The sequence below is a fragment of the Setaria viridis genome, chromosome 2 (genome assembly GCF_005286985.2).
Source record: "Setaria viridis chromosome 2, Setaria_viridis_v4.0, whole genome shotgun sequence".
In the NCBI taxonomy this organism is placed as follows: domain Eukaryota; kingdom Viridiplantae; phylum Streptophyta; class Magnoliopsida; order Poales; family Poaceae; genus Setaria; species Setaria viridis.
The window spans coordinates 43,078,823-43,089,379 of NC_048264.2; the positions used below are offsets into that span (position 1 = coordinate 43,078,823).

Below are 10,557 nucleotides of genomic sequence, written 5' to 3' on the forward strand. Positions count from 1 at the left end.
TTTATTATACACATAGATATATACTTATATCTATATATCTAGATATATAGTTTTGGGACGGTAGGAATAGATGCCTAGGTGCTGATACAGTGAACATGCACGGAGAAGTTGTGGTGTGTTCTGCCTCAGGTGTCGTACCTCGACTCTATGATGTGATCGCACATGCATGGACGGCCAAATGCGCAGCTGGACGGACGCGATGCATTCGAGCCGGCAGGAGGTTGGAGCGCCCTGTCGTGTTCACGGATGAATGTTTCGAGTGCATCGTGCTCCTGTACTGAGCACACACCTTGCTGATGAACGTAGACAAGGCTACGCTGCTACTTTTCTCTTTCCTTTATATTTTTGTAATTTGTAATGTAAATTGGCAACAAAACATCTCTGTCCAAACCTGACGTGGAGGCAAAGGCGCAGCCAATGTGATGTGTGTCATAGAGTGTGTTTGGTTACATGGCTTAGATCTAGCCTGGTTAAGATCTAGCCTGTCTCAGCTAGTATGCCCGATTCGAGCATACTAGTATAGCCTGACTTAGATGCTCTTTTTGTATTGCGCTGGCCTGGCTATGTACTATGGACAGGCAACCAAACAATCAAGCTGCATTAGACTAGTCTGGTCAGGGACTTAACCAAGCAACCAAGCACAACCATAGGGATCGCATATAGCATGAGCTTGACTAGTTGAGAGTCAGCAAACTGTTCTACTTCTACCTCTGGACCAAGACTTGGTCACTGTTGTACTGAACGTGTCTACTGATCCAGGCCTGGAAAAACGGGCAGTCCACCGCAAACACAAAACATAGCGAAGCTGAACGCCTCACGTGCACACGAACCAACAGTGATTTTTTCTGATCAGACTGTTCAAATTGTTAGGTCAAGTCAGAGGATCGATCCGAGCAAAGTGCGCCAGAGTCAAACATCACGGGGCGCCCGAGCGAGACCCGGCGGCTAACGCGCAGATAGGCAGCAGCGTAACGGCTAAGAAACGGACCAAAACTGTAGACAGAAGACACCAATTTGCGCACTCCATAATCCCGGGTTGAATTCCACCAGAAACACGGCAACCCACGGAATACACACCAGCCATAACCATCATCCAATCAACACCGACAGAGTACTACTAGCAGTCTCATTGCAGGGAGTTCATAAACGAAAAGAGACGATAACGAAGCACAAGAACGCTACTGCCCAGTTGGGTTCCGGTCCTTCCATGAGGTTGTCCCACTTGCTGTCATCTTGAATCCGCCGTCGGTCCTCTCTCAGAAGCAGGCGTCCAGGAGGCAGCAGCAGCAGAGGGCAGCCAAGCTGTTCAGGCACGAGGAAAATCAACATCAGATAAGATCAAACGAAAGCAAGCATATTCCGGTTCTAGAATATGCGTTACTGAAATGTAAAGTCACCATGGTCCATAGCTTTAACCCATAGCTGTAATATACTTGTTCAAAATGCCCAGCCAATGTTTTCGAAAAAAAAAATGCCCAGCCATCCATTGACATATTCCGGTTTCCAATTGTGATATTGTAAGTACAACGCTAGTGCTAGAGCATCTATCATATCTCGTTGGTATTAGCGCGTCAACGGAAAGAAATATACTATGTTTTTTTTAAAAAAAATGAGAGAAATATTATCCCATCCCAAGCGACCTCACCCCGAAGGAATCTGAAAATCCCAGGGCTTTCACACTGACAACTACCCCTACTTCTCTGTGGAAGTGCAGCAAGAATGGACCTGCGGAGACTCGGAAGCCCCACCGCACGTCTCAGATCGGACGGTCCAGGCAGCACGAGGGAGAAGACAAGCCTCGGCCCCATGGAATACGTGTGCGCGTTTGCGTGCAGCGACCGACACGTCACCAAGGACACGAGGCAGGCGGCTACCTTTTCCAAGGGTAGGGTGGTTCACGCGTCAAGTCACGGCCCCACACACCGCGGCGAACGTGCGCACGCACGAGCATGGCGGCCACCGCCATCACCGGCCGCGCCGGCGCTGGCAGATCTGACCCGTAATCTGAACGAAGTCGCCAACCCTCTAAACTAGCCCTAAACTTTTGACCTAATCGGGCAAGGAAATTCCAGAGACATCCAATCTAGTATCAAGTAGCAGCACACGAGCATGCGCAGCACAAAAGTGGAAGGGACACGAGGAGGAGGGAATCAGGAACGTACCATCCCTCCATGAAGGAAGGCCCGCTGCTCTGCTGCTGCCGGGGAGGCTGCTGCGCGTACGGCGGCGGGTAGCCCTGCTGCGGGTAGCCCTGCGCCGGCGGGGGGTAGCCGGCCGGCGGGTACCCCGGCGGCGGGTAGCCGTCCTTCCCCGGGTAGCCTGGAAAAATCAAGATCCAAACGCCAGGGATTTTAGCCTCACGAATCACGAAAGTAACAAAGGGAACACAAAAGAGGTGAAGCAAACAGAATCCAGTAAGGAGACGGGAAGAGAAGCCGCCGCCGCACCTTGCTGCGGCGGGACGCCGACGGGGGGCTGCTGGCCGTAGTAGCTCATCTCCCTCTTCTTCTTCGGTTCTTCCTTGCGATCGGACGCGGAGCAGAGGCAGGGTCAGGGGAGCTTTCGCTGGTTCGTTCGGTTTGGGTGGGGTTGTGGTTTGGGCGAGAGCGAGACGGGGGTGGACGGGTCTTGGGCCGGGCGGTTTATAATTTATAGAGGGGAACGGGTCGTGTATTTCCTGGTGATTTCTCCCCTTAGCCGTTTGCCTTGCCAACCGCGTCGTCGGGGAACGTGGTGGTGGCCCCCGGTGTCTGGTCCCTGGTGGTGGGCCATTTGTGTAACCCGCCTGACCCGGGATCATTATTGTTGTTTGGCTGCGTTGCGGGCCAGCCGCCGCCACGAGAGGTTTGGCAAGAGGCGGCGTGTTCCAGGGGGTGTGGCCACCGGCGGATTCCTGGCGGTGGTGTAACGCCGCAGGCCGCAGCCGCACCAAACTTTGCCGGGAAAGTGCCAGTTATTCTGGTTTCAGATGAAAGAGTTGCCGTGACGAAAACAAGGGATGGGATGAAACTGCTGGTCAGTTGAAGCAGCAGAAAGATGGAGAAAGTCCGGATCACATCGAAGTATCGAACAGAACATGCAAGCTCGATGCTGAAATTACGAGCGTGTTCGGCTGGACTTATAAGCCGGCTGAAAAGCTGAAACGGCTGATTTGTTATGAGAGAAAAATACTGTTTGGTGGTTGATAAGTCAGCTGAAGCGAACATGCCCGTACAATAGGAGTGGCTTGGTGTAACAGAACGAGGAGCAGAGATGCTTCTGGTCATTTCTCTGTTGCTTCGCCGCGTCGTCGTCAGCTTCGATGGATGGATTAACACGTCGCAACCACCAGGCGCAGCCGTGTCCAACGCTCGTCTCGTCATCAACTGATTTTACTCCTACGGACGTGCCACGGCCGCCGTCTTCGTCAACACGCGCTAACTTATCTTTGAGGGCTTGAGGCGGTGGCCATGGTGTGTGGTCACCCCAAAATGAAGCTGAGAAACCACCCGTTTAATTTGCTTCTCTACGAACATGCACGGGGAACGCCTGGACGTCCTCGGAACAGGGCGTGAAACATTGAAACAGAGCAACACTGGAACATTGGCGGCAAGACGGCGACGACGAGGAAGACGAGGACGTCGAAAACATGCCAGCCAGAGCATGGCAGGGCGCTACATCAGAACAAGGTGGAAGCTGAAGATATGTTTTTCTTTGTGCGAAGCAAAGGGGGGGTTCCCTGATTACACGAGGCTATCATGCCTCGCCGATCCCTAAATTTAATCCAGATCATCCTGAACTCGAGTTCTAGAATCGCGTGGTGTGCTGGCGTTTTGTAGCGGATCCAGTCCACCACGCATGTCGCGGTGGCGCACTCGAGGCGCTCGCTAGAAGCAGCTGCCCAAACAGTCGCACACGATCTGCATGCAGGATTTGTGAAGTGCAGAATGACAGAATAAGAGCCGAAGCATATAAGGCTAATCTCAATGGAGAGTTTCATTTTGATGTTTCCAAGAGAACCACATAAGCAACATGAAAATGAAATTGTATTTGGAACTACCTCTACAATGCAAAATTTCATGGTGTAGTTTCATATGCACTACATGCAAGACATGTGTTGGTAACTGTGCATACCTGGTTTCATCTAGATGAAACCCCTCTTACCTCTCTCCTCATTAACTCACTGCCACATCATCAAAAATGCTAACATGGCACCCTAATTAATGTGCATGAAACTTCTATGAAACCTGCACTGGGATTAGTTTAAGTGCTGGCCTATTACTGATTCAGTTTGGCTACTCTCCGTCCAAATTACAATTCGTTTTGACTTTTCTAAATGTATAATTTTTACTATGTATCAAAATATAAATATATATCTAGGTGCATAACTAATTAGAAAAGTCAAAACGAATAGTAACTTGGGATAGAAGGAGTACTCCATAATCACGGAATTGTTTTGATTGTTTGATCATCTCATTGTACTCCTCTGCTGCCACAAATGAATTGTATTCCCACCATCTTAAAACGCGAGAGGTATTTGTCGCTTGGATAACTTTTTGACCAACAAATACTCTATTACTAAGTGGTCTTTGTCATAAAATAAATTTTAATTAGATTTACTAGCAAATATGCCGTGCATTGCAATGGGCAGGGTGGTAAAAAAAATCTCAAACACCGAAATCGAATCGAACCAAGCTTACTGATTTCGTCGATTTTATTTATTTATTTATTGTTGTTATGTTCGGTTCTGATTTTCAATCTGTTAGGTGTTTGTTATGGTTTTGAGTTAACGAAACCAATATCATCGAAGAACAAATAGAAGCAATGGAACCTCCATCAGTGTTGTAAACCAATATCACCAAAGAACAAATAGAAGCAACACCACCACCATTAACGTGTGATTTCACTAAGAGCTAAGTTGATTTAGACAACGGCTAAATCACAAAAAAAATATGGTTTGTACACTTAGTCTGATTTTTAGTTTATAAAAAAAAGGAATAAACAGAGCGGACAAATCAAATTAACTTGTAGCTACTGATCACTGGGAGAGGTGACTTAAAATACTTTGCTAAGAGCAAGTATTTTCGCTTTCTAAAATTGATAAATGCAGCTAACCTTGTCATTGATGGCCATATGAGTTTATCGCAGATAGGGACAAGACCTTCGATGTTCCGATCCTCCATCCAACGGTGGTCTTTCGCCAAAGCACATGGAGCTTCAGCCACAAAAGGAGACGCAAATTTAGTAATCTACGTCTCCACGAGGGTCACATAGAAGCGCGTCTCCAATGACCTCTCATTAGAAACGAAAATTTGAAGATGTGAAAAACCCGCATCTCCTATGTATGTTAACCCGCGTCTTCTTTAAAGTTTCCTTACATAGTGGTGCGTCCTGGACGCGCGCCGCCTGGGCCGGAGCTCGTGGCACGAAAGTCCATGCCTCCACCTCCACCTCCATGACCACCGTCTCCTCATTCGAGTGCGCAATCGATGGTTGGATCCGGGCAGGCGGGGCGTCGGGTGGAGGCGGCCCAAGAATGGAGATGGGTGTGGAGGTCACCGGAATCGGACGACGGACATCGCCGACGGCGTTCAATCTTTTTACAGAAACCCCTCGGAATGGATCCCGGTTAATAGTCATGATCCAAAACTTTAAATTAAACCTTCTAAATTGGATCGCGATTAATAATCGTGATCCACGTATTTACATAAAAACTCCTAAGTTGGATCGGGATCCAATTATTTACATAAATACCCTACATATTTTCATAATGGTCCCTCCGCCATGGCTGCTGCTGGGTTCCCCTTCCCGCGCCGCTCCGCGATTGCCTCACCGTCGCGTCTCCTCCTCCCGATCCCCGTCCCCCTTCCCCGCCGAATCTCTCCTGCCGCATGCGCCCTCCTCCCTCCGCCATTGCCAACCCCCAATAATCGTCAGACCGGGCGGCGCCGTCGTGGCGCGCCGGCCTGCCGTGGTTTGGCGCCGCCGTTCAGGCGCGCGGGAGCGAGGGCCTTGCAAGAGGTAACTGGTAGTTCTGGGATAGGAACCGTGAAAGCTCGCCGTCATCCCCGTCGCCAGAGGCGCGCACCGTTTTGGCAGCGGCTACAGGTCGCCGTCATCGCCAGTTCGCCATGGAAGAAGCCGGAGGCGGTTGTTTGTTAATCCGTCCTTGGCACCCGTGATGTTCACCACTTGACTGTCCGATGTACTGATGCTGTTTGCATCTTGGTGCTCTGGACTCGAAACTAATTTCTCGCTTGTATTTCCTGATCATCGATCTCTTTTGCGGGACAGTGATGCCCATCGATGTGATTTCCATTTCCCTTTATTACAAATGACGCAGTATACCCCATCCTCAAGCACGCGTGCTCCTCCAATGTACAATTACACAGCAAGAAGCAGCAGCAGCTGCAGCGTAGCCAGCCCGACGAGTGACGCACGGCCGGTTCATCGCCCTTTGCTCTGGCACGCTCGCTTCAGAGGCACCGGCGGGTCCGAGAGCGCGCCGGCGACGATCTGGTCGAACACAAACTTGTTGGCGGCCTCGGTGAAGTGCACGCCGTCCCAGCTCACCCTCTTGGAGGGGTCCGCGCACGACTTTCCCACCACCACCCACGTCCCGTTCACCTGCTTCTTCCCGCCGCAGCCGATGTTCAGATCGAAGTTGTACCGGCCGCCGCCATACCCGCAGCAGGTCAGCAGAGGATCGTCAAAGCCTGCATTGCAAACAACAACAACAACACATGAAGTTTCCACGAACCCTAGAATGTGATTCTACCGTGTGCGTGCGTCCGGTTTAGGCCCGCGCTGTATAAGTACTATCTATTTCTTCTTAATGGAATGATGCGCAGCTCTCCTGCGTATTCTAGAAAAAAAAAGTTTCCACGAACCCAGTGCTCAGTTAAGAGACTATGCATTCGTTTTGTTCATCAGACGGGACGATTGCGCCTTACCGAGCTTCTTGGCTTCGCTAATCAGCTTGTACTTGGCGGTGTAGACGTCAACGTAGGTGAACGCGGCGTCAGGGTGCGTCTTCCGGAGGCTTGCCACGGTCTCCTTGAGCCTGAGGTTGAAGAGCTGCGCCACCTTGTTGTAGGTGACGGAGCAGCCGGCGCCATCCGTGGGAGCGGCGAGGTCGGGGCGGTGGAGCAGCGCGTAGGGCAGGCAGCCGAGCGGCCCCGTGTTGTGGATCCAGAAGTACCTTCCTCCGCGCGAGTAGACAGTCTGCAGGTTTGCATAAGATTCAGTAATGAGCAGAGCATCCATGTAAAGGTGGGTGCGGCTTTGCGCTATCTCCGTCAAGGAGCAACGTGATGCTGTTCCGTTTTGTGGTGCGTGTTCAGTGAGCTGCAATGCACCTGGATTATGAATGTGAGCCTCTCCATCAGATCAGGAATGATGGCTTCGACTTCTTCAGTTGTGTTGTTAACAAAGTAGCTTGAGGTGATGTCATTTTGCCCGATGTCGAAGGTGTAAAGCGCCTGGGAGAAGTATTCTGCCCTTGGTAGGAGCTCCCTGTAGATACCACCTACACGTAAAAACAGAAGAGTAATTAATTCAAAGATCAGAGCAGAGATGCTAAGGGGTGTTTGGTTCCTCGAGCTAAAGTTTAGTCCATGTCACATCGAATATTCGGAGGCTAATTAGGAGGGCTAAATATGAGTTAATTATAAAACTAATTGCACATAAGGAGGCTAAACGACGAGACGAATCTATTAAGCCTAATTAATCCATCATTAACAAATGTTTACTGCAGCAGCGCATTGTCAAATCATGAACTAATTAGGCTTAATAGATTCGTCTCGCCGTTTAGCCCCCATCTGTGTAATGGGTTTTGTAAACAGTCTACGTTTAATACTTCTAATTAGTATCTAAATATTCGATGTGACAGAATTAGCACTGGAACCAAACGCACCCTAAGTTTCCTAAAAATTGCTATAGGAGAAAGAAAGATATTATCGAGTATGAGACGGTACCTTTGTTGCTGTAGACGAATTGGCTTCTGTTGATGAATTGCTCAAATTCCCAGGACTGCACGTCCAAGGAAATGGGGCTGAAACCAGAGAGGAACAGCGATGTATTCTGCCGTCTGATTGATGAACCAGCTGTCGCAAAATTGGCTCCCTGTGTGAAGTTGCTTCCGATCGAGTTGAGGTACGCACTGAGGTGAGGTATTCCCAGGCTTTCAGCTGCAATTGGAAAGAGAAAAGGAAAGGCAAATAGTATATTGAGCAGCGTCACTTTCCATCTGATAAATGGTAACTGTCTCAACATTTTTACAGTTAAAGGCAAATAGTATATGGCTGAAAGCCTGAAGCTCTATAATCAGTACTTCAGTAGGTGCTAGTCTAGTAACCATGTACGGTGAGGCACAAAAGACGTAATGTTACCTATTGCCACTCATTACAAGTTGCATCAATTTGGCAAAAACGCTTAAGTTGTCAAAAGATGGAGCAGAAACATGATTGATGGTTCATGCAAGCATATGTGTTCCTCAGAAGATGCCGTTCCATGAAAAGAGTATATGTCAAAATTCCTTTGCAGTTTTCTTACTGAATTCCTGCATTTCAAACAGAACCCGCATGTATTTCGTATCGCTTCCTACTGTGTGCTCGCATTCTAGTGGTGTACTGTTGTTTCCCCCCAACCATAGGACTAAAAAAACAAGGGGAAGACGGAGCTCCGGCGAGACCCTAGCCTGCCGCGGCAGGGTGGGGGCACGCGGGGCGGCGGCTTGGGTTGCAGCAAAAGAGGAAGACGGAGGTAGAAGACAACCTGCAGTCCTGGACGGAGGTAGAAGAAGAACATCCAGCCATTGAACTTTGATCCGACGGTTGAAAAAAAAATCGAGTGTGATATAGACAGCCCCAAAAACAAATGCCACCCTTTATCCTTCAACTCTGATCAGAATCTTTAAAGTGAAGCATCCAAATTTGATATTCCTCCACTGCAACCCAAATCTGATTCCCGATCGTTCCCTGTTCATGCCAGTTTGCCCCCACTATATTTCGACCGTACCTACCTGAATAAGCTAATGCTTCTTTCTGTCCTCCTTCCCAAAATCAGCATCGTAAAAGTATCTCCCAACAGGAGATCTTCACTGATCGTATCTCCTAACACTCCAAAAAGCATGGCAGTGCCACTCGATCGTACGCCGGGGATTCTTTACGAGAATCACTGAACTTTTTGTCAGATTGTTTGGAATAAAACCAATTATCCCCGCGTGTTCACGTGTTGGATGGCGACGGGGATGTGCATAGTTGCCATGGAGGCACCGCCGCACCCTGACATGAGCTCGAATGGAGGAGACGCACAGGCACGGCCATTCCGGCCCATGCTCGCCAGGCACATGGCAAGAGACCGGCGTTTCAGGGTCGTGTCAAGGTTGGCTTGGCTTTTCTACCTGGAGTTCGGTGACCAGCACTCCAGCAGGGGTTGGCGGGTCAGGTAGTCTTGTCTGTTTGCTTCGTTGTGTTCCATTCCAGCGGCGAGGAGGAACAGATAAGATCGGGACGCGATAATTTGATGCACAATGCTAGAGTCCTTACTACTCCGTAGAAGTTACTGCTACGAACACTTGCGTAAACATTTTTTTGAAAAAATTTCCTAGCGACTGAACGAAGAGCAGGTAGAATTAACGCCGCATTCATTGGTTCCGGCAAATGAAGGCGGTAGGTACTGGCTGTATGGATCGATGGGTCCCGGCGTGCAGTGCAATCAATCACGAAGAAGAGGCGAGCAGGTGAAAAGTAAAAAATGAACAGTAAATCCACGCAGAGACGACGAAGACCATGGCGACGGCTTGAGCACCTCCTTCCTGTCAGGCTGTCAGCCAGCCACTACGGTTAGGGGAGCCGGTGAGCGTGCACGTACCGATGAAGTCGATGACGAGGCGGCCGTCGGAGTAGCGGCCGGCGGGCATGCCGAAGAAGGTCCTGCCGTTGGGCGGCGGCGCGGCGCCGAAGAGCGACGACAGCCCGCCCGTGTCCGAGTTGGAGTCACCGAAGTTGAAGATGGCCGGGAAGTGGCAGTCCCCGCGGCCCGCGCCCGCGGCCCCGGAGGCCCGCGGCGCCAGCAGCACCAGCACCAGCGAGAGCAGCAGCGCCGCCGTGTTAGCTGCCCCGGTGGCGGCCGTGGCCGTGGAGGTGGCCATTTGCCGTCGTTGCGTTGCTTGCGCGTGCTGCGAGAGACAGCGAGAGCGGACGGAGAGTGAGGGCTGGGGCTAGTGCAGCGGTGGTGGCGCGGTGGGGCGAGTTGGAGTCGGATGGGGGCACGGCACGGATCCGTATCTATGGGCCGGCACGCACGCGGTGCCGTGTCCGACAGCGACAGGGCGCGCGGTGGGACGAGGTGACGTGACGTGCCGCCGCGCCGCGCTTGCCTTGTCGAGGAACGGTGCGCCAAGCTGGTTCCTGTGTGTTCCTGCTGTTGGTGGAGCACAGCTCCACAGTGGGGGTCACCGGTCACGGGCTCGTGCGGCGCAGCGCAGGGCTTCGTTGTCGCTGCGATCGCCGACCGGGACCCGCCCGCCGGCTCGATCCGTCGAGTGGTAGCGGTCTAGCGGAGGTTCTACGACAC

At 51.0% G+C, this 10,557-nt stretch overlaps 2 protein-coding genes across 2 annotated transcripts; both read right to left on the reverse strand.

Moving 5' to 3' along the window:
• Positions 1–1,013: 1,013 nt before the first annotated feature.
• Positions 1,014–2,634, reverse strand: LOC117842494 (protein CYSTEINE-RICH TRANSMEMBRANE MODULE 13). The gene is made up of 3 exons (XM_034722962.2): positions 2,448–2,634; positions 2,163–2,319; positions 1,014–1,302 (listed from the first exon to the last, which is right to left on the reverse strand). Exons 1-3 carry the CDS (start codon positions 2,494–2,496, stop codon positions 1,257–1,259), a joined length of 252 nt encoding a protein of 83 aa, XP_034578853.1. The 5' UTR covers positions 2,497–2,634; the 3' UTR covers positions 1,014–1,256.
• A 3,584-nt stretch (positions 2,635–6,218) lies between these two features.
• Positions 6,219–10,250, reverse strand: LOC117842492 (GDSL esterase/lipase ACHE). The gene is made up of 5 exons (XM_034722959.2): positions 9,853–10,250; positions 7,956–8,168; positions 7,338–7,507; positions 6,933–7,203; positions 6,219–6,695 (listed from the first exon to the last, which is right to left on the reverse strand). The coding sequence occupies exons 1-5, from the start codon at positions 10,130–10,132 to the stop codon at positions 6,427–6,429; spliced, it is 1,203 nt and encodes a 400-aa protein (XP_034578850.1). The 5' UTR covers positions 10,133–10,250; the 3' UTR covers positions 6,219–6,426.
• Positions 10,251–10,557: the final 307 nt, after the last annotated feature.